This window comes from Pleurodeles waltl, chromosome 5 (genome assembly GCF_031143425.1).
Source record: "Pleurodeles waltl isolate 20211129_DDA chromosome 5, aPleWal1.hap1.20221129, whole genome shotgun sequence".
Lineage (NCBI taxonomy): Eukaryota > Metazoa > Chordata > Amphibia > Caudata > Salamandridae > Pleurodeles > Pleurodeles waltl.
In genome coordinates, this window is record NC_090444.1 from 741,603,714 (window position 1) to 741,629,364 (window position 25,651).

A 25,651-nucleotide genomic window follows, 5' to 3' on the forward strand; every position below is an offset into this window, starting at 1 on the left:
AAACCTTCACACATAGGGTTTGCTTTCATACTGTTAAGCTGTGATATCGTTTTGCTCAATTTGTAATACATACTCCTTATAGACCTCTTTTTTGGAAACGCTGTTTTCACACACACTCCATTCATTAACATGTTTTGGAGAACAGGTTATATTGACAAGAAATAATTTTTTTATTAAATATTTTTTGGCTCCATTAATTGTATTTCTGTTGGAACATTTGGGTCAGCTGTGACAGACTTGATTTATATCTCTGTTTTAGGTTCAGTGTGATATTTCCTTTACTCTGATTAACCCCTTCTGTGCCCAGGACGTAATGGTTACGTCCTGAGGCACAGTGCTGCTGTGCCCAGGACGTAACCATTACGTCCTGTGCACAGAGCCCAGAGCCCAGAGGGAGCGCAAGCGCTCCCTCTGTGGGGTTCCCCCCCACCCCCCCAAGTCAGGGATGGAAGGGGAAGCCCTTCCCCTCCCACCCCCGACCCCCCCTGTGACGTCAGCGTGCGAGCCCCGAGAGGCTTCAAAGGGAAGGAAATGTATTTCCTTCCCTTTGAAGTCTCTCACAGGTTTCAAAAGCCGGATTGCTTGCAATCCGGCTTTTGAAACCCCACTAGACACCAGGGATTTTTTTTTTTTCAATGAAATTGGCAAAAGGGAGCGACCCCTTGGGCAAGGGTCGCTCCCAGGGGGGGCATTTTTTTAGGAAGGCCTTTTCTGCCCCCCCTGGGGGCAGATTGGCCTATGATTAGGCCGATCTGCCCCCAGGGGGGGCAGAAACCTCTAGGCACCAGGGACCTTTTTTTTTTTTTTTGTGATGTTTTCTTTTTTTTTAGGTGGGGAGCGACCCCTTAGGCAAGGGTCGCTCCCCTAGGGGGCAAATTATATTTAGGCCATTTCTGCCCCCCTTGGGGGCAGATTGGCCTATTTTGATGAGGCCAATCTGCCCCCCTTGGGGGCAGAAACCATTAGACACCAGGGAGTTTTTTTTTGCACGCGAATTTCACGCAACGGGAGCGACCCCTTGGGCAAGGGTCACTCCCAGGGGGGGCATTTTTTTGGGAAGGCCTTTTCTGCCCCCCCTGGGGGCAGAAACCTCTAGGCACCAGGGAGCTATTTTTTTTTTGTGATGCTCTCTTTTTTTTTTTAGGTGGGGAGCCTTCCCTTAGGCAAGGGTCGCTCCCCTACGGGGCAATATATATTTAGGCCATTTCTGCCCCCCTTGGGGGCAGATTGGCCTATTTTGATGAGGCCAATCTGCCCCCAAGGGGGGCAGAAACCATTAGACACCAGGGAGTTGTTTTTTTTGCGCAAATTTCATGCAACAGGAGCGACCCCTTGGGCAAGGGTCGCTCCCAGGGGGGGGGCATTTTTTTGGGAAGGCCTTTTCTGCCCCCCCCTGGGGGCAGATCGGCCTATTATTAGGCCGATCTGCCCCCAGGGGGGGCAGAAACCTCTAGGCACCAGGGATCATTTCTTTTATTTTTTTTTTTTGTTATGTTTTCTTTTTTTTTTAGGTGGGGAGCGACCCCTTAGGCAAGGGTCGCTCCCCTAGGGGACAAATTATATTTAGGCCATTTCTGCCCCCCTTGGGGGCAGATTGGCCTATTTTGATGAGGCCAATCTGCCCACAAGGGGGGCAGAAACCATTAGACACCAGGGAGTTTTTTTTTTGTGTGAATTTCACGCAAGGGGAGCGACCCCTTAGGCAAGGGTCGCTCCCTGGGGGTGGGGGGATTATTTTAGGCCATTTCTGCCCCCCTGGGGGGTAGATCAGCCTATTTTGATTCGGCTGATCTGCCCCCAAGGGGGGCAGAAACCTCTAGGCACCAGGGAGCTATTTTTTTTTTGTGATGCTCTCTTTTTTTTTTAGGTGGGGAGCCTTCCCTTAGGCAAGGGTCGCTCCCCTACGGGGCAATATATATTTAGGCCATTTCTGCCCCCCTTGGGGGCAGATTGGCCTATTTTGATGAGGCCAATCTGCCCCCAAGGGGGGCAGAAACCATTAGACACCAGGGAGTTGTTTTTTTTGCGCAAATTTCATGCAACAGGAGCGACCCCTTGGGCAAGGGTCGCTCCCAGGGGGTGGGGGGATTATTTTAGGCCATTTCTGCCCCCCTGGGGGGTAGATCAGCCTATTTTGATTCGGCTGATCTGCCCCCAAGGGGGGCAGAAACCACTAGGCACCAGGGATTTTTTTTGTTTTTTTGTTTTACAGATGGGGAGCGACCCCTTGGACAAGGGTCGCTCCCCTGGAGGGGCAAAATGTATTTAGGCCATTTGGGGGCAGATCGGCCGATTTTAGGTCAATCTGCCCGCTTTGTGGGCATAAACCACTAGGCACCAGGGATCTTTTTTTGGCGCCGTCACGCAAGGGGAGCGACCTTGTAGGCAAAATTATTTTAGGCCATCTCTGCCCCCCCTGGGGGCAGATTGGCCTATTGGTATTAGGCCGATCTGCCCCCAGGGGGGGCAGAAACCTGTACGCGCCAGGGCAAATTTTTTTTTTGTGTTTTTTTTTTGTTTGTTTGTTTAGAGATGGGGAGCGACCCATCAGACAAGGGTCGCTCCCCTGGGGGGCAAACTGTGTTTAGACCATTTCTGCCCCCCTTGGGGGCAGATTGGTCGATTTTATGTCAATCTGCCCCCAAGGGGGCAGAAACCACTAGGCACCGCGGATTTGTTTTTTGGTGCCAATGTCACGCAGGGGGAGCAACCCTGTAGGCAAGGGTCGCTCCGAGGGGGGTGGGGGGGGCAAATTTATTTTAGGCCATTTCTGCCCCCCCTAGGGGCAGATCGGCCTAGTATTAGGCCGATCTGCCCCCAGGGGGGGCAGAAACCTCTAGGCGCCAGGGCAATTATTATTATTTTTTTTTTTTGTTTGTTCTTTTAGAGATGGGGAGCGACCCATCAGACAAGGGTCGCTCCCCTGGGGGGCAAAATGTATTTAGAGCATTTCTGCCCCCCTTGGGGGCAGATTGGTCGATTTTACGTCAATCTGCCCCCAAGGGGGCAGAAACCACTAGGCACCGGGGATTTGTTTTTTGGCGCCAATGTCACGCAGGGGGAGCGACCCCGTAGGCAAGGGTCGCTCCTGGTGGGGGGGTGGGGGTTGGGGGGGCAAATTTATTTTAGGCCATTTCTGCCCCCCCCTGGGGGCAGATCGGCCGGGGCAGAAACCTCTTGTTGCCAGGGCAAATTTTTTTTTGTGTTTTTTTTTTGTTTTTTTAGAGATGGGGAGCGACCCATCAGACAAGGGTCGCTCTCCTGGGGGGCAAACTGTATTTAGAGCATTTCTGCCCCCCTTGGTGGCAGAAGTGGTCGATTTTAGGTCAATCTGCCCCCAAGGGGGCAGAAACCACTAGGCACCGGGGATTTGTTTTTTGGCGCCAATGTCACGCAGGGGGAGCGACCCCGTAGGCAAGGGTTGCTCCTGGTGGGGGGGGTGGGGGTTGGGGGGGCAAATTTATTTTAGGCCATTTCTGGCCCCCCTGGGGGCAGAAACCTCTTGTTGCCAGGGCACATTTTTTTTTTGTGTTTTTTTTTTTTTGTTTGTTTGTTTTTTTAGAGATGGGGAGCGACCCATCAGACAAGGGTCGCTCCCCAGGGGGGCAAACTGTATTTAGAGCCTTTCTGCCCCCCTTGGGGGCAGAAGTGGTCGATTTTAGGTCAATCTGCCCCCAAGGGGGCAGAAACCACTAGGCACCGGGGATTTGTTTTTTTGCGCCAATGTCACGCAGGGGGAGCGACCCCGTAGGCAAGGGTCGCTCATGGAGGGGGGGTTGGGGGGGGCAAATTTATTTTAGGCCATTTCTGCCCCCCCCTGGGGGCAGATCGGCCAGGGCAGAAACCTCTTGTTGCCAGGGCAAATTTTTGTTTTGTGTTTTTTTTTTTTTTTTTTTTTTTTTTATAGAGATGGGGAGCGACCCATCAGACAAGGGTCGCTCCTCTGGGGGGCAAACTGTATTTAGAGCATTTCTGCCCCCCTTGGGGGCAGAAGTGGTCGATTTTAGGTCAATCTGCCCCCAAGGGGGCAGAAACCACTAGGCACCGGGGATTTGTTGTTTGGCGCCAATGTCACGCAGGCGGAGAGACCCCGTAGGCAAGGGTCGCTCCTGGGCAGGGGGGGTGGGGGTCAAATTTATTTTAGGGCATTCCCCCCCCCCAACCCTGGGGCCGGCTGAGCTAGAGGTCAAAATCCACAGGTAGGCACTTTGCAAAAAACACCTCTGTTTTCTGTGAAAAAATATGTTGTGTCCACGTTGTGTTTTGGGCCATTTCCTTTCGTGGGCGCTAGGCCTACCCACACAAGTGAGGTACCATTTTTATGGAGAGACTTAGGGGAACGCTGGGTGGAAGGAAATTTGTGGCTCCTCTCAGATTCCAGAACTTTCTGTCACCGAAATGAGAGGAAAAAGTGTTTTTGGGCCAAATTTTGATGTTTGCAAAGGATTCTGGGTAACAGAACCTGGTCAGAGCCCCGCAAATCACCCCATCTTGGATTCCTCCAGGTCTCTAGTTCTCAAAAATGCACTGGTTTGCTAGGTTTCCCCAGGTGCCGGCTGAGCTAGAGGCCAAAATCCACAGGTAAGCACTGTTTTCTATGAAAAAATTTGATGTGTCCACGTTGTGTTTTGGGCCGTTTCCTGTCGCGAGCGCTAGGCCTACCCACACAAGTGAGGTATCATTTTTATCGGGAGACGTGGGGGAACGCTGGGTGGAAGGAATTTTGTGGCTCCTCTCAGATTCCAGAACTTTCTGCCACAGAAATGTGAGGAACATGTGTTTTTTTAGCCAAATTTTGAGGTTTGCAAAGGATTCTGGGTAACAGAACCTGGTCCGAGCCACACAAGTCACCCCATCTTGGATTCCCCTAGGTCTCTAGTTTTCAGAAATGCACAGGTTTGGTAGGTTTCCCTAGGTGGCGGCTGAGCTACAGGCCAAAATCTACAGGTAGGCACTTTGCAAAAAACACCTCTGTTTTCCTTCAAAAATTTGGCTGTGTCCACGTTGCGCTTTGGGGCGTTTCCTTTCGTGGGCGCTAGGCCTACCCACACAAGTGAGGTATCATTTTTATCGGGAGACGTGGGGGAACGCTGGGTGGAAGGAAATTTGTGGCTCCTCTCAGATTCCAGAACTTTCTGTCACCGAAATGAGAGGAAAAAGTGTTTTTGGGCCAAATTTTGATGTTTGCAAAGGATTCTGGGTAACAGAACCTGGTCAGAGCCCCGCAAATCACCCCATCTTGGATTCCCCTAGGTCTCTAGTTTTCAAAAATGCACTGGTTTGCTAGGTTTCCCCAGGTGCCGGCTGAGCTAGAGGCCAAAATCCACAGGTAAGCACTGTTTTCTATGAAAAAATTTGATGTGTCCACGTTGTGTTTTGGGCCGTTTCCTGTCGCGAGCGCTAGGCCTACCCACACAAGTGAGGTATCATTTTTATCGGGAGACGTGGGGGAACGCTGGGTGGAAGGAAATTTGTGGCTCCTCTCAGATTCCAGAACTTTCTGCCACAGAAATGTGAGGAACATGTGTTTTTTTAGCCAAATTTTGAGGTTTGCAAAGGATTCTGGGTAACAGAACCTGGTCCGAGCCACACAAGTCACCCCATCTTGGATTCCCCTAGGTCTCTAGTTTTCAGAAATGCACAGGTTTGGTAGGTTTCCCTAGGTGGCGGCTGAGCTACAGGCCAAACTCTACAGGTAGGCACTTTGCAAAAAACACCTCTGTTTTCCTTCAAAAATTTGGCTGTGTCCACGTTGCGCTTTGGGGCGTTTCCTGTCGCGGGCGCTAGGCCTACCCACACAAGTGAGGTATCATTTTTATCGGGAGACGTGGGGGAACGCTGGGTGGAAGGAATTTTGTGGCTCCTCTCAGATTCCAGAACTTTCTGCCACAAAAATGTGAGGAACATGTGTTTTTTTAGCCAAATTTTGAGGTTTGCAAAGGATTCTGGGTAACAGAACCTGGTCCGAGCCACACAAGTCACCCCATCTTGGATTCCCCTAGGTCTCTAGTTTTCAGAAATGCACAGGTTTGGTAGGTTTCCCTAGGTGGCGGCTGAGCTAGAGGCCAAAATCTACAGGTAGTCACTTTGCTAAAAACAGCTCTGTTTTCTGTGATGTGTCCACGTTGTGTTTTGGGGCATATCCTGTCGCGGGCGCTAGGCCTACCCACACAAGTGAGGTATCATTTTTATCGGGAGACTTGGGGGAACATAGAATAGCAAAACAAGTGTTATTGCCCCTTGTCTTTCTCTACATTTTTCCCTTCCAAATGTAAGACAGTGTGTAAAAAAGACCTCTATTTGAGAAATGCCCTGTAATTCACATGCTAGTATGGGCACCCCGGAATTCAGAGATGTGCAAATAACCACTGCTTCTCAACACCTTATCTTGTGCCCATTTTGTAAATACAAAGGTTTTCTTGATAGCTATTTTTTACTCTTTATATTTCAGCAAATGAATTGCTGTATACCCGGCATAGAATGAAAACCCACTGCAGGGAGCAGGTCATTTATTGGCTCTGGGTACCTAGAGTTCTTGATGAACCTACAAGCCCTATATATCCCCGCAATCAGAAGAGTCCAGCAGACGTAACGGTATATTGCTTTTAAAAATCTGACATTGCAGGTAAAAGTTACAGAGTTAAACGTAGAGAAAAAGTGATGTTTTTGTCACCTCAATTTCAATATTTTTCTTTTTCAGTTGTTATTTTCTGTAGGAAACCCTTGTAGGATCTACACAAATTACCCCTTGCTGAATTCAGAATTTTGTCTACTTTTCAGGAATGTTGCGGTTTCTGGGATCCAGCGTTGGTTTCATGCCCATTTCTGTCACTGACTGGAAGGAGGCTGAAAGCACAAAAAATTGTAAAAATGGGGTATGTCCCAGTAAAATGCCAAAATTGTGTTGAAAAATTGGGTTTTCTGATTCAAGTCTGCCTGTTCCTGAAAGCTGGGAAGCTGGTGATTTTAGCACCGCAAACCCTTTGTTGATGCCCTTTTTGGGGGAAATACCACAATCCTTCTTCTGCAGCCCATTTTTCAATTTTTTTTGAAAAAAACGAAATTTTCACAGTTTTTTGGCTAATTTCTTGGCCTCCTTCTGGGGAACCCACAAAGTCTGGGTACCTCTAGAATCCCTAGGATGTTGGAAAAAAAGGACGCAAATTTGGCGTGGGTAGCTTATGTGAACAAAAAGTTATGAGGGCCTAAGCGCGAACTGCTCCAAATAGCCAAATAAAGGCTCGGCACAGGAGGGGGAAAAGGCCTGGCAGCGAAGGGGTTAATAAGTACCAATTGCAACAAGACATTAAAGTATTTTTTGTGATTGATTAGGGCTTGAGCTGTAAAGAAAATCTTAATGACCCTTGTGTGACCAATTCTGTAATGACTTTTTTCTTCATGTCATATTTTCAGTATGGTGGTACTCTTCAGAAACCTTCTGCAGGCTTAGCAGGATCAATATAGAATATCCTTTACGTTGGGAGTAATGGTTAGTTAGAGACGTTCAGAACAATCTGAAGTGCACTTTCGTGTAGAAGGAAAATCGACATTGAACTAAATTTCTCCTTATTTGACGGATATATAACTAAAGTGCTGGTTAATCTTTTTAGTGGGCTGCTTCCTCAGTTATATTAGCTTTCATCGACTCTTTCCAGTTTTGAATTGTATGTCTAAATATTGACATACAGTAATGCCAGCTATGCCTATTTTAGTTTACCTTCCAAAGGCATATTTGCAAATCTTGCAACCTATCCCTTGGGGAGTGGAATGATTGATTATAAAGCCAATCCCCTTCAAGCTTGAAATGGTGCTATGTCCATTCCTCAGGCAGCTCCTCGATCATTCCTGAAGTAGGAGAGAAATGCATTGTTCTTAGGTTGTTGGCCACAAGAGGAGAATGATGTTTAAAACGGGCTTTGGGGGCTGGAGAAGAGTTGGTGGATAAAGACCTGTAATTCTAACCTCACCCGCTGCATTCAACAAATTACAAAACTTTCAGGAGAATGAATGACAGTTCTGCTGTTTGGTTATCTTAGGTACATTGTGCTAACTTTTCATGTAAATAAGATAAATGTAAGGCTCATACAGCAAAATTGTTGATAATTCATATCACACTATATAGTACTCTTTTTGCAGCTATGTGGAATTTCATTAATTTGTGTCATTAGTCTTTTACAGAGTCTCATGCTTGTTAGTGAAGTAGAGGCTTTTAGCTAGGGCTCTTCTGGGTGCATTGACAAGTGCCTAAAGAAGCATGGCTTGTACTGTGCAAATACTTTCAAATCCTATTAATACACTGCCATTCCTAAAGCAATATTTCTTATTTTACTGAACCTGTGTCAGAGTGCATTAGTAATTATGTATGAAGACATGCCACCATTATAATAACTATGTATCTCAGTGTCTTGATTTTCAAGTTTCTCCTTCTCCTGAAACTGAAAATGCTGACATCTGTGGTAAAATCAGTTTCAAATACTGGGTCCTGAAAGAGCCTTTTATTCGGGTTTACAAAATTTAAAATGATTCAATACATGAATAATAGCATTGTACTCAATAAAAAATATTCAGTGCAGTATTAAAGCAATAACATATTTTAAACAATAGAGAAAGTGGTATTACCAGCTTGATTTAATACTCCTCCTTTTCATTTTAGACTGTTGGCCAGGTGCTCGCATCAGAGATCCCAGTTGGAGGTGAAGTGGAAGAGGAAGATGATGGTATGAATGACATGAATCAGGAAGTGATGTCATTGATATGGAGTGAAGATTTGCGAGTGCAGGAAGTACGTAGACTACTCCAAAGTAGTCTTCCTGTACGTGTTAATGTTGTACAGATGCCTGAAGTAAGCGACCATGAATACATAGAAGAGAAAGAAAACAGGTACCCACTTCCGTGTTACCATTAGTTGTCCTTTGCTCATAGTTAAGGAGTAAGACCAGTAGTGATTGTTTGGTCAAAATTACAATACACCCACGAAGACATTTATGATGTATGTTTGTTTTTCTCCACGTTTTAATGTAAAGTGACATCAACACTCACGCAGGGAGACACTAAGAATAATTACCGAGCACATGCTTTCTACATTAGTAGTTAAAAGTTGCATGTGTTAGTGGGTGGGAAATATACATAGAACGTTAGAAGGAATGTCAGCAAGAAGAACACTTAAACCATACCTAAAGTGAAACGATAAAACAACAATAAATAGGATGGGTAAGGGTCAAACAAGATCTCAGGAATTCCAAATGGTAGCATTTGTTTTATGCTGTGACCAGGTCCCAGTGGTCTTGAAGTCTTTGTTGAACATATGCCTCTTCAGGCTGTCACATACATGTCTGCTTGTGACTTACGTTTGACTTTATTAAATTTGTTTACAAGTTGGGGATGCAGTAGAACCCTCCATTTATACTCTGATATACTTCTGGTAGATTCCTCATCTTAGAAATGTCCTTATTGGTCAAACTGTGTCCAAAGATGTTGGCCACTATTATACCACATAATCCAGTTGCAGACATTATGTTAAACACTACCAAAAGGAGTGAGGGGGTGATTGCAGCATTCTCAGGTTATGAACCTTCAACAAACAATTTGCACTCTGAGAAGAAATACCAGCACTTGTAGGCTTTTTGGTTTTAGGGTGGTAATAGTCTTTGCTTTTCAAATGTTAAGCTTCACAAAATGAGGATGAATCCATAGAAGATGATAGAGATAGCACTCCTCTCTGACATGGGGCTTCTCATTCAAGTACATAATGCCACTGAAGTGGACATGTAACTAGAAAGGTAGTTTTCCACTTCCAGAACCCTGACGTCCTCTCAAAGTCCTGTATCCCCTTCAACTGAAGTTTTTAAAACAAAAGCTGCAGAAGCACAGCATTTGCAGCTTTCCTCCAAGTACGGAAAATCGGACTTTATATTGGAAATTCCAGCCTTCATTGGGCTCTCACACGAGTGTCAGCTATCATTCGGTCTTCTTTCAAAGCTACAGTACCTGAATTCTGCATCTCCCTAAACAAAACATGGTTAATGCAGTGCCACAGTGGTTCTGGCAGGGTAGAGGTGTTCTGAAATTCCAGTGAAAAGCTAGTTACATTCAGTTAATCACATCCTCAACAGGGAACGTGCCACTGGGAATTTAAATGTAATTGTTGTTATTATCACACCTAGTCTTACAGTGGCCTGTTATGTCACATGTGGAAGTGACATGTGTGACAGTGCTTCTAGCACCACTTGCCACCTCTTTTCAGTTGGGTGAATTGCTAAAACATTTCACATCTAGTTTAGATGCCTAAGGATTATTTATTGTATCTTCAAGATAATTACTCATCAAATAAATGTTTTTCCGAAATTAAGTAGCTGCATTCACAAGTGTAAAAAATCCACGACTGTACATGCCTAGTTTCCATCTCCAATATCCATAGCTAATGTGCTGTTAATTTTCTGATACATTTGATTGTGTTGTTTAATCAGTTCATACCACTAAAGATGAGAAAGCATAAATCTGCCGTGACAATATTATTGCATTCCCACGGGCTAGACAAAATCTCACCTGATAGAATTGTTCATTACAACCCACAAGCATTGAGGATGCATGATAATGTTTCAGTAGTGAAGCACGGGGATGGGACACAATGAAGGGCTTCCAGCAAGCTATGTCCGTCTGGGCTGAAGAAATATGATCAAATAACCCTTACTCCACTGGATCATCTTGTAGACTTTTAAGATCACATATAAGTTAGTAACAGTAGAGCAACAGCATTCCTGTCCAAAGACTATCATCATGAGGCTTCCAACACAAACACAAGGAGTCATGACATTGTTAGACTTCAGAAGATCAAGAAACGTTCAGGGCATGAACTTAGTCAAAATTCAGGCCTAGAATCAATAGAATACACCAACTTTCTGCTTATCTGTCTCATAACATAACTTCTCAAATCCATCTATGTGGTTTCTATATTCTGACATTTTCAAACGTATTGGTTCTCATCTTTTAAACATCTTCCTACTTCATCTCTGAGCTACCCCCTCCTGTTTTGAGTTTTAGCAAAAACTATAATTGCATCGGGGGAGAACATGGCGGGCTGCGTCGTACTAGCAGCGTGCTAGGACGGTTCCGGTTCCTGGGGGAGTGACGAAACGGTTCTGCCGGTCGAACTGCAGTGGCGGTGGATACACGGATGTGCGCACCACAGTTCCTTAGACCGGATGAAAGGTGGAAGGCAGCTGGGGCTGCGTTGTGGTGCAGTGCCGCACTGGAGTTGCGCCGAACACGGAGAGGAGCGGCGCGTATTCCCCTTCGGGGGAATAGCGGCAGCGGCTGCACCAGCGAGGTTATAAAGAAGGCGAGGCAAGGAGCACTGACTAATAGCATTTCTGAAAGGAGGACCAGTCAAAGAACGGTTAGGCAAAGTATTTGGGGGGGATGGTGATACCCCCTTCCCCTTTTGGTCTAACACGTGTGGAGGGGACTAGCCTCAGGTTGACAAATCTGATTTGGTGTTGGAAGATAAGGGGGGGCTTAGGCAAGAAAAAGACTACAATTAAACCTTGTGAAGGAAATAGGAGCGCCGCGAGGAAAGAGGGGGAAAGTAAGCTTAAGGGGAGAGATAAATTGACTCCCTCCTTGAGGTCATTTTTTAAAGTGAGGCCGGAAGTAGTCAAGCTTACCCCCGGTTAGGTTAGAGCGGCGATGGAGGCTTCTACCTTACAGCTTGCGGATTCCTTGGGTGAGGGTAGGGGGCTGCTGGATAATAGCACAGTCGCGTTGTCCCAAACTAATGGAGGAAACAAAGAGGGAGCAGAGTTGGAGAAGACACTCCCCCCGATGCAGTCTGGTAAGGAGCGGTTGGGCGCCCCTCAAGTTCGGACCTTAACCACAGTGGCTCTGCAGGCACAAGACCCTTTACTTACGGTTGTTGAAGAAACCTCTCAAGCTGTTCCTGCCCCCTCTTTTTCCCAGAGCTCCTCGTTTGAGGCACTGATTTTGTCCATTTCTGAGGATGTAAAGAGAGGCTTTGCGAATCCAGAAGTAAATCAAGGGGAGATAAGAGAGGTTTGCGCGGTGTTAGAAAGAAAGATTGATGGCTTAATGGAGAGAACTCAGGTTCTCGAAGAAGCTATGGGCGGTATGAAGGAGGAGCGGAGTCAACATAAGGTTGAGATTGATGCATTGAAGGGAAATGAGCAGGTATTAAAAAATAGGATTGAGCAAATGGAAAATTACTCCAGAAGAAATAATGTAAGACACTTGAAAGTGCCAGAAGGGGCGGAAGGTAACGATCTCAAGGCCTTTGTGGTTTCGCTAATTAAATCGGCAGTGGGACTGGATGGGAGTGAGGAGGAAATCGGAAAGGATTTTCAGAGTCCATCGGGATCCTTTTAGGATGCGGATGAATAGTAGTAAACCTCTGAGAATCTTGATACATTTTTTGACATATCAGATGAAAGAGAAGATCTTATCTAGAGCGTTAAAACAAAAATCTTTAAAAGTGAATGATGTTGTCTTTGAGATTAGGTCTGATATGTCTAGGTCTACTATGGACAGGCAGTGGGAGCTCGGGAAGCGATTGGAGATATTTAAGTCTCTGGGGGTCTCGGCTCAGTTTAAATTTCCAGCCTTTCTCCGGGTATGTACAATAACAAAATGTATAATATTAGAGATACGACTGATGCGGATGAACTATTGGAAGTAGTTAAAGGTGGGCAGACCGTAAAATAGCGTCGTTTTAAGGGTTTTCTAAGTTAAATCACCCAGGAATGCGGGGAGTTCTAAAATATGGACTAATTATGGTCCTCATATGGGGGGAGTTCTCCACGGGTGGGGTAGCGGGGGAATGGGAGTTGGGGGGCTGGGTAGGGCGGAGGTTGAAGGGGGGAGAGTATACAAAAAAAAAAGTGCCTTGTTCAACCCAGTTATTTGTCTTGCAGTATTTGAGAGATAGCTAGCAGGGGGAGAGACCAGGGGACAAGGAGCACATCATTGCAAATTCTCTCTTGGAATGTTAATGGTCTGAGGACGAGAGGAAGAAGGGATCGAATATTACAGTATTTGCATGATTCAACTCCACAAATTTTAGTTTTGCAAGAAACACGCTTAGCTAAGGTGGAGTATATGAGCGTAGTAAAAAAGCTGAGGTGGGTTCAAGCGTTTGCATGTACAGAGCATAATTATCATACTAAAGGTGTGGCTATTCTGTTTAAACGGCTACAACAGGGAAATGTATTAATTTTGGAGGTAAGATCAGATACAGCGGGCGGTGGGTTGTAGTTAAAGTGCAGTTGATGGTCGTAATTTTGTTTTAGTAGGGTACTACGGCCCTAATTGTGATGATATAGAACCTCTAAGACGGCTTTTTTCTCAGCTTCTTGAATTCTCGGATCCAGTCATTATGATGGGTGATTTTAATGTTGTGTTAAATAATGAGCTGGATAGGCATAATTGTAAGTCGCGAGGCACGCCCAAATCGCTACAATATTTAAGGAGGATGATGAAAGAATTTGGTTTGTGCGATATCTGGAGACAAAGAGTGGGGAATAGTAGGGATTTTTCTTTTTTCAATAAGAAATACAGGCATGCCTCCCGAATTGATTATTTCCTATTAGATTTACGCTTGAGAGAGGCTGTGAAAAAGATAGTATATCTGCCCTCTCACTTATCTGACCGTTCCGCGGTCGTGCTAGATAGGAGTTTTCCGCAGAGAATAATTAGAAATCGGTGGACCATTGACCGCTCTTTACTACTGGATCAGGAGCTGGTGATGCAATTGCGTAAGGAATCAGAATTCTTTTTCAGTGTAAATGTAGGGTCCGCCCCAATGTCAGTAGTATGGGATACTTTAAAAGCTGTTATCAGGGGGGAGATTACGAATATCTCATATCGGAAGCATAAATTGTTTAGAAATGAAATTAATTTGTTAGAGCAAGAAATGCGGAAGGATAAGGTTGAGTTGATAGAATCAGGTGAGACAGAGGCTTTGAGGGCTAGTATGGATGGGTTGAGAAAACAGTTGGAGACTGTATTACAGGGAAGAATTCTAAGGAGATGGGAGGCAAGCAAAATGGCTCATTTTGAGTACGGGGAAAATGCCAGGAAGTTGTTAGCCTGGAAAGGTAAAGCAGATTGAGTAAGTAACTATATTAAGGAGATTGAAATGGAGCAGTCAGGAGAAAGAGGAACGGACAAGGCGGTGATTTAATTTGCTTTCCAAAACTTTTTTACACAATTGTACTCGGAGGAGTTAGAGGTGTGAGAAGATATGGTGACGGATTGGTTGGGGTCTGATATATCTTTATGTATAGCACCGCAGGAAAGGGAAGCACTGAATGCCCCAATTACGCCAGAGGAAATTAGGAGAATCTTGAATAGCAGTAAGACCGGGACTGCTCCGGGCCCTGACGGCATCCCAGTGGAGGTATATAAGGCATTAGGGGATTCGATAATCCCAGTTCTGACAGATTTGTTTGGGGGGGATCTTTGAACACGGCGATAGTATTCCTCTTTCGTGGAACGAGGCTATTATCTCATTAATTTTGAAACCTGATTAAAAACCCTGCGAAATGTGCTTCTTATAGGCCTATATCGTTGTTGAATAGTGATTATAAATTATTAGCTAAAATTTTAGCGGATAGGCTTGAGTAAGATAGTTAATAACTTGGGGCACCCAGACCAAAAAGGCTTTTCTGAAGGTAGATATCTGATTGAGTTAAGTTTTGAATTGATCGGGGCGATAGATATGGCTACAACCTTTGGGTCACCGTTGGCAATTATTATTTTAGATGCAATGAAAGCCTTTGACCAGGTAAACTGGAATTATTTGAAATCAATTTTAAGGCGGGCCAACCTTGAAACTAAGTTCTGTGGGGTGATCGATCAGATATATACAGCACCTTTTGCTAAGGTGTTGATTAATGGGAACCTTACAGGACCTATCACAATTTCTAGAGGTACTAGGCAGGGTTGTCCCTTGTCTCCTGTGTTGTTTAACTTGTATATTGAACTATTTGCTAGAAAAATTAGGCAAAATAGCCTCATCCCCCGCCTTTCGGTGCAATGGTTGGGAAAAAAAATATATCTTTATATGCAGATGATCTGCTGATATACACCAATAATTTACCATTGGCCTTTAATACAGTTAAAGAATTGGCTGAGCAATTTGGAAGCATATCAGGATATCGGGTTAATGTGGGAAAAACGGAAACTATGCAATGGAATATGGAGGCAGGGTTGATGCTGAGTAAGCAGGAAGTACGGTATTTAGGCATCTTAGTGACTTATGATCTTAAGGATCTAGTTGAAAGGAATGCACGAAAATTGTTAGCTGAGTGTAAAGGTATGTTGCAGAAATGGGCATATCTCCCTTTGACGATACTCGGGAGAGTAAATTTAATTAAGATGTTTATTTTGCCTAAATGGAACTTTGTGTTTGCAGCAATCCCCCTGGCAATGCATAAATGGTATTTGGATCAAATGCAGCAGGCGATAAATGTTTTTATTTGGAGTTCAAAGGGGCCAAGGATATCTTGGAAGAAATTACGTAGAAGAAGGGAAAAGGGAGGATTGGCTTTACCAGACATATTATGCTTGGGCCTTCTTATTCAAGAATTCAAGGATGTTGTTTGTATGCCCAGATGTTTCAGCGGTGGGTGGGATGTATAAGGCAATGGTCTCAACTGTTAAAGGGGCTTCAAGGTATTTCCTTTTTAAATTTGGCGATCCTAAATTTTTCAAAAAAATCAAATTGAAAGTACTCCAAGGGCTGTCAAGGAGTTAATATCATCTGAGACGACGACTTGGTATTCTTTATTACAGCTATTATGCGCCTATTTGGGATTCCCCGGACACCCCAGAGTGCTTTAATGATAATTTAGCATTACCACTCAAAAAGGCAGGGGTGGAAAGTTGGGGCGATCTCTCTCGAGATGGAACATTGCTTTCATGGGAAGAGTTAGTAGGGATAACGAGCGGATCCCTGTCTAGGTTGAAGTTTTTGCAGATAAGAGTGGGGAAAAAGGAATTAAGGGGGGTCTGGGGGTGGGAAGTCCACTGGAGGATTCTTTTTTAGAGTTTTCTGTCTCTGTCCCTGTAAAGAAGTTGGCGGTTTGGTATTGGGAAATGTTAGAAATGTTTGATGGGAATTTTACATTACCGACCGATCTGTGGGGTAATGATGTGCCCAGGGATAAGGTTGGTGTATGGTGGAAAAAGTTGTTGTCGATTCTCTACGAAGTAGTGAAGCCAGCCCCGTTGAGGAAAAATGATCTTTATATTCTACACAGAGCTTATATCTCGCCGGCGAAACTTTCTAAGTTTAAGAAAAGAGAAGTGGTTAAATGTTTGAAATGCGGTGGTGTAGGAGCAACAGATGTTCATATGTTTTGGGATTGCCCCGCTAATCGTTAGTTTTGGGAGGAAGTTTTTGGTGTGGTGTCATCTATGTTGGGTTGGGAGATTATTGTATCGCTCCCGCTGATTATATTTGGGAAGCTACAGGAAGAGGGCATAGGGAGTAGGGTGAATAATGCTAAATTAAAATTTTTGTTTTATGTAATTTTGTTGGGTAGAAAAGAAATTTGTAAAAATTGGATGAAGGACTCCCCTCCGAGTTATATGGATTGGCTCAATGCAGTTCTCCGCATTTCGAACATGGACTTGAATAAGCGGGGTACAAGGACAAATGCGGAACTCTGGTCGCCTTTGTTAAATTGGGGGGAGTTTTATGAATTATTTGAAAATTGTCGCTTTGAAATATTTGAAATTGGTTTGTTGTTTATCGTCCAATGATTATTCACCGCCTGCTACTCCTGCTTGTCTGTTAAAGCGGACTGGGAGATATAATGGTGCCCCCCCCCCCGGTTTGGGTCCCTCTCTTATCTAGATGGTGAGAAGGGTGTACGGATCAAGAGGTGGCTCAAAATGCGGGGTTGAATGAGGAAAAAAAATATATATATAATTGCATCGGCTAGTACCAGGAGACTGAGCATCTCCCCTCACAATAATGACTTGTTCTCCAACACATGTTAATAAAGAGATATATGCTGGTCTGGTTCCTCTTTTCCATTACTGTGTACAGTGCTTTGTTTCTCCACAGTTAGGCGTATTCTATACAGGTGCACATATGTACATACGTACTAACACATACATGATAATAGTATTTGAACAAGAGATAACTTTTTGTATCAAATGAGCTACTTGTTGAAAAAGAATCAATCTACGTAAGTGAATGAAGGACAGAACAGATTAACACCAAGGTCATGATGGTGTCTTACATCAGCTTCTACAGCCCACGTCTGACTTAGTCTTGAAATCTGCTGTGTTGTTCTGGGACAGGCAGTACAGGGTGCTGAGACTGTAATATCAATGTAGAGAATGACTGGAAATTGTCTAGTGTATTCAGTGATTAATGGTTTCTCCTGCTTCTTGCTTGCTCCAGGCCTATGGCTGGCTGTTCCTGGCTTGTATAGGGAAAAGATGGAGGTAACCTTGTCACAAAGGTCCTCAGAGTAGAGTGCAGGCAATATGGTGCATTCCAGGTGTGTGGGAATACTGGGCCAACAAATTAATTGGAAAGTGTATATTGCTTCAGCTTACATTACGTGCTCAAGGAGGATAAAATGTGTAGTTCCCTGCAGCTGCTTGGTTTTCCTGGAGTTTGGCTGAGCTGAATCTCGGAGCATCTATCAAGAGAACTCTCTATTTTCCATTGACTGCTCTGCTCTCATCTGTGGCTTCTTTGTCTCCAAAGTTGTTACCATATTTCTACTTTTCCCGTTCCTTTTATCTTCAGGGTTGCTCCTGGCCTATGCCAATGCAGTAGCAGTTGGTCCTATGGCTTGTTTCGTATGCTGAGGGCTTATCGGCCTGAGACCGTTTTATTGGCATTTCCATTCACTGCATTTCGTGTGGGACTGAAAGACATAATGATTATGTTGTAGTTCATACTTCAATATTGCAAATGCTATATGATTGTTGCATATAATAATTATATGTATTCTTTGTTTTTTCTACACTAGAACCCATGCACACCATGTGAATCTGTAAATAACTAGTACAGCAAAATCAACAAATTACCTTTAACAACAATATTGCAGCTTGATACTCATTATAGATCTAAATTGAATCTCCAGTCCTCTCAAGAAATGGGAGTTCTTAAATACAACTTAGGCTAACACTTAAACCAAAGGATGTGGTACAAAACAGAAATGTACAGATAGTGCTGATGCATGTATCGTTATGGAGGCCTAGTCACTGTCATAAGGGAAGCACATCACTGACTGTCCCATCGTGAGTGTCTACAAGTTTCAAAATACACAGCTGACTGTTTTGATTTGAGGGCATAATCACGTACAGTATATGCATACTTAATGCCAGACTACAAATCTATGTTACAGGTGAATAATTTGTTTTATTTCAGTTTGTACTGAGCATTGTATTGTATCAGTGATGCTTTGAAATTACTGTGATTCAGAACTGTTTGTGTAATTTATGGTTCTTATTTCCATTGTAGACTTCTCCAGCTATGTCAAAGGACAATGGCACTTCCTTTAGGACGAGGGATGTTTACCTTATTCTCACATCATCCTGTTCCAACAGAACCGCTGCCGATACCCAAGCTGAATCTAACTGGTTTGTTGAAGTTTTTTTATCTTTTGTGAAGGATAATTTCAATACAGTAAATGTATTGTTGTAAGCATGCCAACCATGTTGACCCACACTCAATGGAATGAATACTTTACTTCCTATTCTCCTTTTTGTACTGTTTTATTTCATATGTCTGTGTTTTCTCCCCCCGAAAAATCTTAATTGTCAGATGTTTCTCTAGCCCACCTCTGTCTTATCAGTTGTAATTTTCATCAAGTTCTTTGCTGGAGCTGTTTAGCTTAGTCTTGCACCACATGCCAGGCCCTTTCTTCAGATACTGGCCAATCAGTGGTTATTGGGCATTTGGAAAGTGAAAACAGCCTTCTACCATACGCTCAAAGATGCTATTAAAAATGCTTATTGGATATATCAGGCAGTGCTACTTGACTTGGTGACTGACTTTACAAGTTACTGATGATCTGACACTCAGTTGCAATGTGACACAAACCAATAGCTATCGATAAGGCTGACACTCCGGCCAAACAGGAATCTTTGAAATAGTGGACATGGTCTTTATGCATGGTTCTTGCATAAAGCACAGCCTTTTAATGGACACTACTCTAAGGGGATGAGTCCAGTTAGAAAAGTACAAGGATTATAATAAGCTGGTCTGTGGGAACCTTATCTGGTGGAGTGAGTAAAAAGGCAGGTGCTCTGCACTATGACTCCCCTTCCATCAGCAGTCTTCCCAATGCTTACTCACTGGGGGTGGGGGGCAGGCAGTCGTATTCTTCCATTTTGAGCTTGGATACTCTCTGTATGTCCCCCACTACAGCCAAAAGAAGTACTCTAAAAAGGGCACAACTAAAACAACATGCAACATCTTGTCTGGGCTCAAAGATGTTGAAACCAGTGGTAAGGACCTGTAGAAAAGTCTACAATGCACAATGGAGGCAGTATATCAATGTGGAATCCAAATAGGCGGTGCACCGCCACCACAAACACGTTGTAGAAAGTGAAACAAAAAACCCAGTGCTCCAGTGGTGAAGATGTGAAATCTTTCTTTTTAATTCTTTGCAAGTCCAATACTTTGTAATCTTGCAGTTCCGTAAATACAGCAAATGGTACAATGAATAGACAGCCAACGCGTTTCGCCCACTCGAGGGGCTTCTTCAGTTCTTCAGGGCTGTAATGTGACAAGACATGGAACAAATGTGTAAAGCTTATAATCAAAAAAGAACCAACTTACATAAAAATAAATTAAATGTAAATGAAAATATAATTACCGAAAGATTTGTACCAACACGATATAGAACACCGTGTAAAACAGAGCTAACTGGGCGTGAAAATACACACGCATTGAAAATAATGTGATGTCAAAATGACGTGCCATGTGAAACCTGAAGCGGATATGCAAAACCACCACCAAGCGGAAACAGACAGTAGACTTATAGAAAAAGTATATCGATACCAAAAAGGAACGCAGAAAATCCACCGGTACGTATCCCTGTGTAGGGCTGACTGAGCAAAGTGAGGAAATTATATATTGGATAAAAGGATCCAATGAAGGAAAGGAAAAGAGACCATATAGGCAAGAATACACATTGGTGTAAGTTAAAGATAAAAAACGTCAAAACAAATCGTGTAAAGAAAAGTGCATGTGTAGATGAGCGTACCATACTGGAGTCCAGTCAGTTTAAATAGTCAAAATTGTGGCAACTAGTTCTATGCCTGACGGAAAGAAAAAAAGGGGCGACATGAGTCAAGTCAAATAGATGGTATAAAAGAACCATAAATCAAATGGGAAAGAGCAAGGTTTTTCTAAATGGAACAGTAAAAATGTATAGCCAATGAAAGGCTTCTTAATTATCATGGCAAAAAGAAAGTGACGAGAGAATGACTGAAAGTGAGCTCATACAATGCCCAATTTTACGATATCAATTGTAAAAAGAAAAGGGTAAATGTACCAAACATGTATAAATGGTTGACGGGCAAAGAGGTCCCTCGGGAAACCATGAGTAAAAATAATAGAGGAGTTCACAATAGAAAAAATGCCATGTCCGCGTCATAGTCAAAATATAAAATAAGGGAAAAAAAGACTATCTTACCAGATAGATTGGCGATCATTGGATTCGCGTCCAAAATCAAGAAAGTAACCCGGTCCGATCGACCGTAGGAGTGGATACGGGGCCCACGGAATTATAACGCAGGTCCCAAAGACCAAGAGTATCAAATGGAAACCTCCGTAGAAGTTAACTTAAAAGGACTACACAGAACCCGGATGTCCGGGCGGTGTGAGCAAAGACTGAAAATAGAAAACAGACAACAACAGCAGCCATCTTGGTGCTGTTGTTATTCTCAGTGGAACGGAAGATAAGTAGAACAGGGCTCCAGTAAATGGTGTTCCAAAACGGGAAAAAAACTGTAAAAAAAGAAACACAAAGGAAACAAAACGGTAACACCAGCCAACCATAGCGAATTGGTGCAAAACAGGACTGACTGGATTCCATATTTGTACAATGAAACGTAAATCAAACAAACAAAAAAGGTGATTGAACATGAAGTGTGGAGGAGTAAGTAAATCAAAAAAGATAATATGCATAAGAGTCCACAATATTTAGCAAGAAGATGTATACAATGCAAGAGAATAACTAATAACCAATCAGAATATTAGTATTGGTCCTAGTATTATACAGTCTGACCATGAAAGTCCACAATGTTAGTCAAGAAAATGTATACAATATAAGAATGTAAGTATTAACCAATCAGAATGTTAATATTGGTCCTAGTATTGTACAGTCTAACTATACAGAAAGCATGATTACACTAAATTAGAACAGGTCAATGTTCACATACTGAAGGTAAGTATTTCAGCAGCCCCAAGACGTAGAGCATGATACAACATAAAACAAAATAATGAGAAATAGTGATAGCTATATCCAAAAACAATGCACCAAAACTAGTAACACATTCATAGTCCTTGTGTGAACTTCATATTATTCCATACACAGTTATTGCACTATAAGAAATAATGAAGTTCATGGTCCGAATTGTGGCCCAATTCGACCGCTCGTAGGCGGCAGATCCAGGCTGCCTCCCTTTGGCGTAATGTCAGTTCCCTATTGCCACCCTTAGGATGAATCGGAACATGATCAATTCCATGAAACCAAATCCATGGATCATTAGGGTGAACAGATGCTACATGTGTTGTTAATGGATAATCGGAGTCAAGGTTTTTAATAGCACGTAAGTGTTCCTGTATCCTAAGTTTCAGGGAGCGTTTCGTACTGCCCACATAGATTAAATTGCATACACATCCCAGAACGTAAACAACAAATTTTGTATTACAATTGATAAAATGTTTGATAGTAAATGTCCTCGTACTATTGTAACAAAATTCTTTGGTTTTGTCAAGACCAAAAATACAAGTATTACAATCATGACAAGTATAAAATCCCCTCGGTATGTGGACTATTGAGCTGACATTTTGGTCCCAACTTTGCTTACAGCATTATTTTGTAGAAAAGTATTGGTGTGACCTATTCCGCTTGTCAGCTGCATCTGTAGATAGCTAACATATGTGTATATATAAACAAGTTTAAGTAATCAATCAAACTCAACTCATAAGTTTCTAATGAAAATTAGAGCCGTCATTACCTAGAACACAATTTTCCTTGTGCTGCTATTGCATTTTTGAAAAATTATTCACAGCCTAGCTTCCATCACCATTATCTGCCTCATCATTATTTTTCTGCAGGCTGGGGAATTAAAGTCCATAGGAAGTTTGGGGTTTAACTTGGGTGTACGAGCACAAACTTGTGCCTTTTATTTTAGTGAAGCTGATGACCATGTGTAACTATTGATGAGGGGCAAACTGCACCTCCAGTAATTAATTTCTCTTTGTGTGATTGCAAGGATCAGTATCACAAATCTGTTAAAATGCTAGTTTCATTTTAGCTATATTTTGTACCGTATGAGTTGGCTATTCCAGGCAATTTCACTTTCCTAGGGAGCATATTAAACAGGGAATATCACATACATTTATCAATGGGCAGATGTTTACATACTATTTCTTCACCACATAATAGCACTCCCAATTAGGAAGCAACCTTCCAATATAATAAATTACACCTCCTATGCATCCAAGAAGCCTCGGATATGCCATGCAGCTGACAATCATGGTATACAAAAGTTAGAGCAGCCAAGAAATTCCACACTTATGTGCTGGGCAGTGAACTTGTCTCGCAGTCTAGAATCTGCTTAAACAACTGTTGAAGCTTCTGACTCAGATCTTAAGTTCTAAAATAGACTAAGAATAGGACCATAACACAATAATCTATCATGCTGAGTTGAATGTGAATCCGGTATGTGATGTAAACTCTAAACTAGTTGAAAAGTCACTGAACGTTAATATGAGGAAGAATTTGCACAATAAAAACGTCCATAAACTAATATACCAAGCACAGTTTTAAAAATGTGATTAAGCTTCTCCACTTGCCTTGTCAACAGTTGCTGTGTCTCAAGACACTCAAAGGTCATATGAAAGAAGCCTTCCTATGGAAGGGCATGCTTGGAAGCATTTTTCTGAATCTCAAGGTCCCATTATGTGATCATCTCCCTTGAAGGATGTCCACATTCCACTCGATCTTCTGTAGCATAGATTTTTAAATAAGGTGCTCATTAAGTGCAACCAGTGTTTTTATTGTTTTACTCCTATCTGGCTGAGTTCATTATGCACGGTTAGGCATGCAAATTATATTTTTTCAGTAATTAGTTCTTATAGAATTTAATTAACCCCTTCATTCTTATGCCTTTTTTCCACAGTCCTGTTTTGTTTAACTGTCTAAATATTTGATTGTTTCTCCCTCACCTGCTCTTTGAACACATTCTCCATTGATATTCAACTGGTAACAATGAAGAAGTCTTTCTTGATGCTGTACTTGTTGTTAGAAAGGAAAGTGAGCAAGTTACACCCCCATTCTTCTAAATAGTATATTTTTGTTACCTCTGTGGAACTACTGCTGTAAGGGTCAAAGGCATGGATACAGTCAATGAATGATTGGAGAAGTAGCTGGCTTCTGGGGGCAAAAGTGTATTGTTACTTCATTGTCATCTGGTGTTCTTTAAAGAGGTGTGCCTTCAATTCATTCTTAACCTGTTATATGGTTTGGTGGGTCCTGATGAATAAACTGATGTAGTTTCAGGTACAGGATGCATAGACTGACAAGGCCTATTGCATTGTTTAGTCTTTTTTCTTTACACTTCTTTGTCTCCAGTTTTATTGTGTTATGGCTCTGTAATTAGTAGTAGCCTCCTGAGATGATGAGCTTGTCAGCCAAATAGGTGGGGGTGCTGGTTGTTGATGGCTTTGTAAATGAAAAAGCATTTTTCATTGTAAATGAAAAAGCAGTTTTTTAGATGGTGCGGGCCGACAAGGGAAGTCAGTGGATTTCTGTTGGGTCAGACTGGGTTAATGTGATCATATTCCTTCAAGCCTTGGATGGAATGTGACATGCAAGATGCCCTCAGGGCCTCAGTGGTCAGTTTGATATCTGAGAGGCAGTAGAGTAAGAAGTTTCCACCATCCAGGTGTAAGAGTGTGTGCATAAACAGCAGTTTCAAAGGTAATTTTCGAGAGGAAAAATTTAATTACAGTGAATGTTCTGCCGTGGGTTTTTCTCTTTGAATTGCAAAATGGAAGTCTGGTGGATTCTACCTGGTGCCTCACATTAATTTACTTCCACACAGATTAAATGACTTCCACATTCTTAAGTATGACAGTTCTTGCATTTCTCTTCCCAAATGCTATCAGAATCTTTGCCCACTGTGATCCTAACTTAAGTAAAAAGTCGGACAAACACCTATCTCTATATTCAGAATTGCCCTTAGGCCGTCCATATGAAAGAGTTTTTGCCTTGAAGGTATGGCCCTAGTAACACAGTTAACATGGCAGCTGAATATTACAGGGTTATTGTCACATTTAGTTTTGAAATGGTTTGAGATTTAGAAGTTTTAATGCACACATTTTATTTTGTTGTATATTTTGATAATGGTATTTTTATATTCTGTTAATGCTTGCAATGATGTGATGAACAGTGAGAAAGATTGTCATCAGTCCTAACACAAAGCTTAGCTCTTCTGCCAAAATCTGTTCGCAAAATAATGTAAAACATATACAAATCTACTAGAGATCAGTCTGTTACACATAAGTCAGGAATTCAATCCCAGTAAGATCACCTATGAGATTAATTCATGCCCTGCACATATCTTTATATAGCCTGGAGTTTACAATCTCCAGTCCCAGAAGCATAGATCAGTAGATTATTATAATTGCTATTGAGAAAAATGTTTAAAATCCAGATCAGAGATTTCAAATCCATAGGGTATCACAATAATCTAGTGCACCTGCTGCTCTGTGTGAGGGGGGCATATATGGATGTGCATGTGTCTATCCTTAAAGTAACGGTTTCATGAAGATCTACATCTAATGATGTCCCTCTGAAAACCTATTCAATCTAGGTCAGATCCCAGGCAGGAGAATTATCCTTCAGTTTACTCAAATCATACAGGCCTTAGCTTTAGAGAGCAGAGTTTTATCCTTGGGCCGTACAGATCATATATGTTTGTAATGTCTTTGAGAGTAGAGCTATCCTTTAGGTTAAATAGATATGTGGCAGTTTTAAAAAATAGACAAAGTTTCCTACTTGGTTCCATAGATTATAGGAGCCGAGACCTTGGACTACAGAATTGCAGCAACAAGTCTTACAAACTTTGAGAGCAGAGAGAAATACACACATCACATAGGTCCATACTTCGTACAGCAGAACTATCCCTCATATGCACAGGTTCTAGAATTAGTGCTATTCCTTGAGACATACGGATCAAGAAATGATCTGACAGTGGGGGCAATCTTCCTGTTACGTTGAATTTCTAGCCATAAATGTCAGACAGGAAAGAAATCCAACAGGTAACACTGACTTTTCAGGTCCAGAACTTTACAGAGCTAGCCTTAAGATTAAATTGATCATACAGGCTGTGAGAGCATCCTAGCTGACAAGGTAACTTGTTTCATGCTGTA

The 25,651-nt window shown here is 42.7% G+C and overlaps 1 protein-coding gene across 2 annotated transcripts in view; it reads left to right on the plus strand.

Moving 5' to 3' along the window:
* Positions 1-25,651, plus strand: part of ANAPC1 (anaphase promoting complex subunit 1) — a 614,893-nt gene that overhangs the window by 221,739 nt on the left and 367,503 nt on the right. For both annotated transcript variants that reach the window (XM_069234703.1, XM_069234704.1), the window contains exons 25-26: positions 8,654-8,880; positions 18,500-18,618. In XM_069234703.1, coding sequence (XP_069090804.1) covers positions 8,654-8,880; positions 18,500-18,618 — 346 coding nt within the window. The remainder of the gene's footprint in view (positions 1-8,653; positions 8,881-18,499; positions 18,619-25,651) is intronic.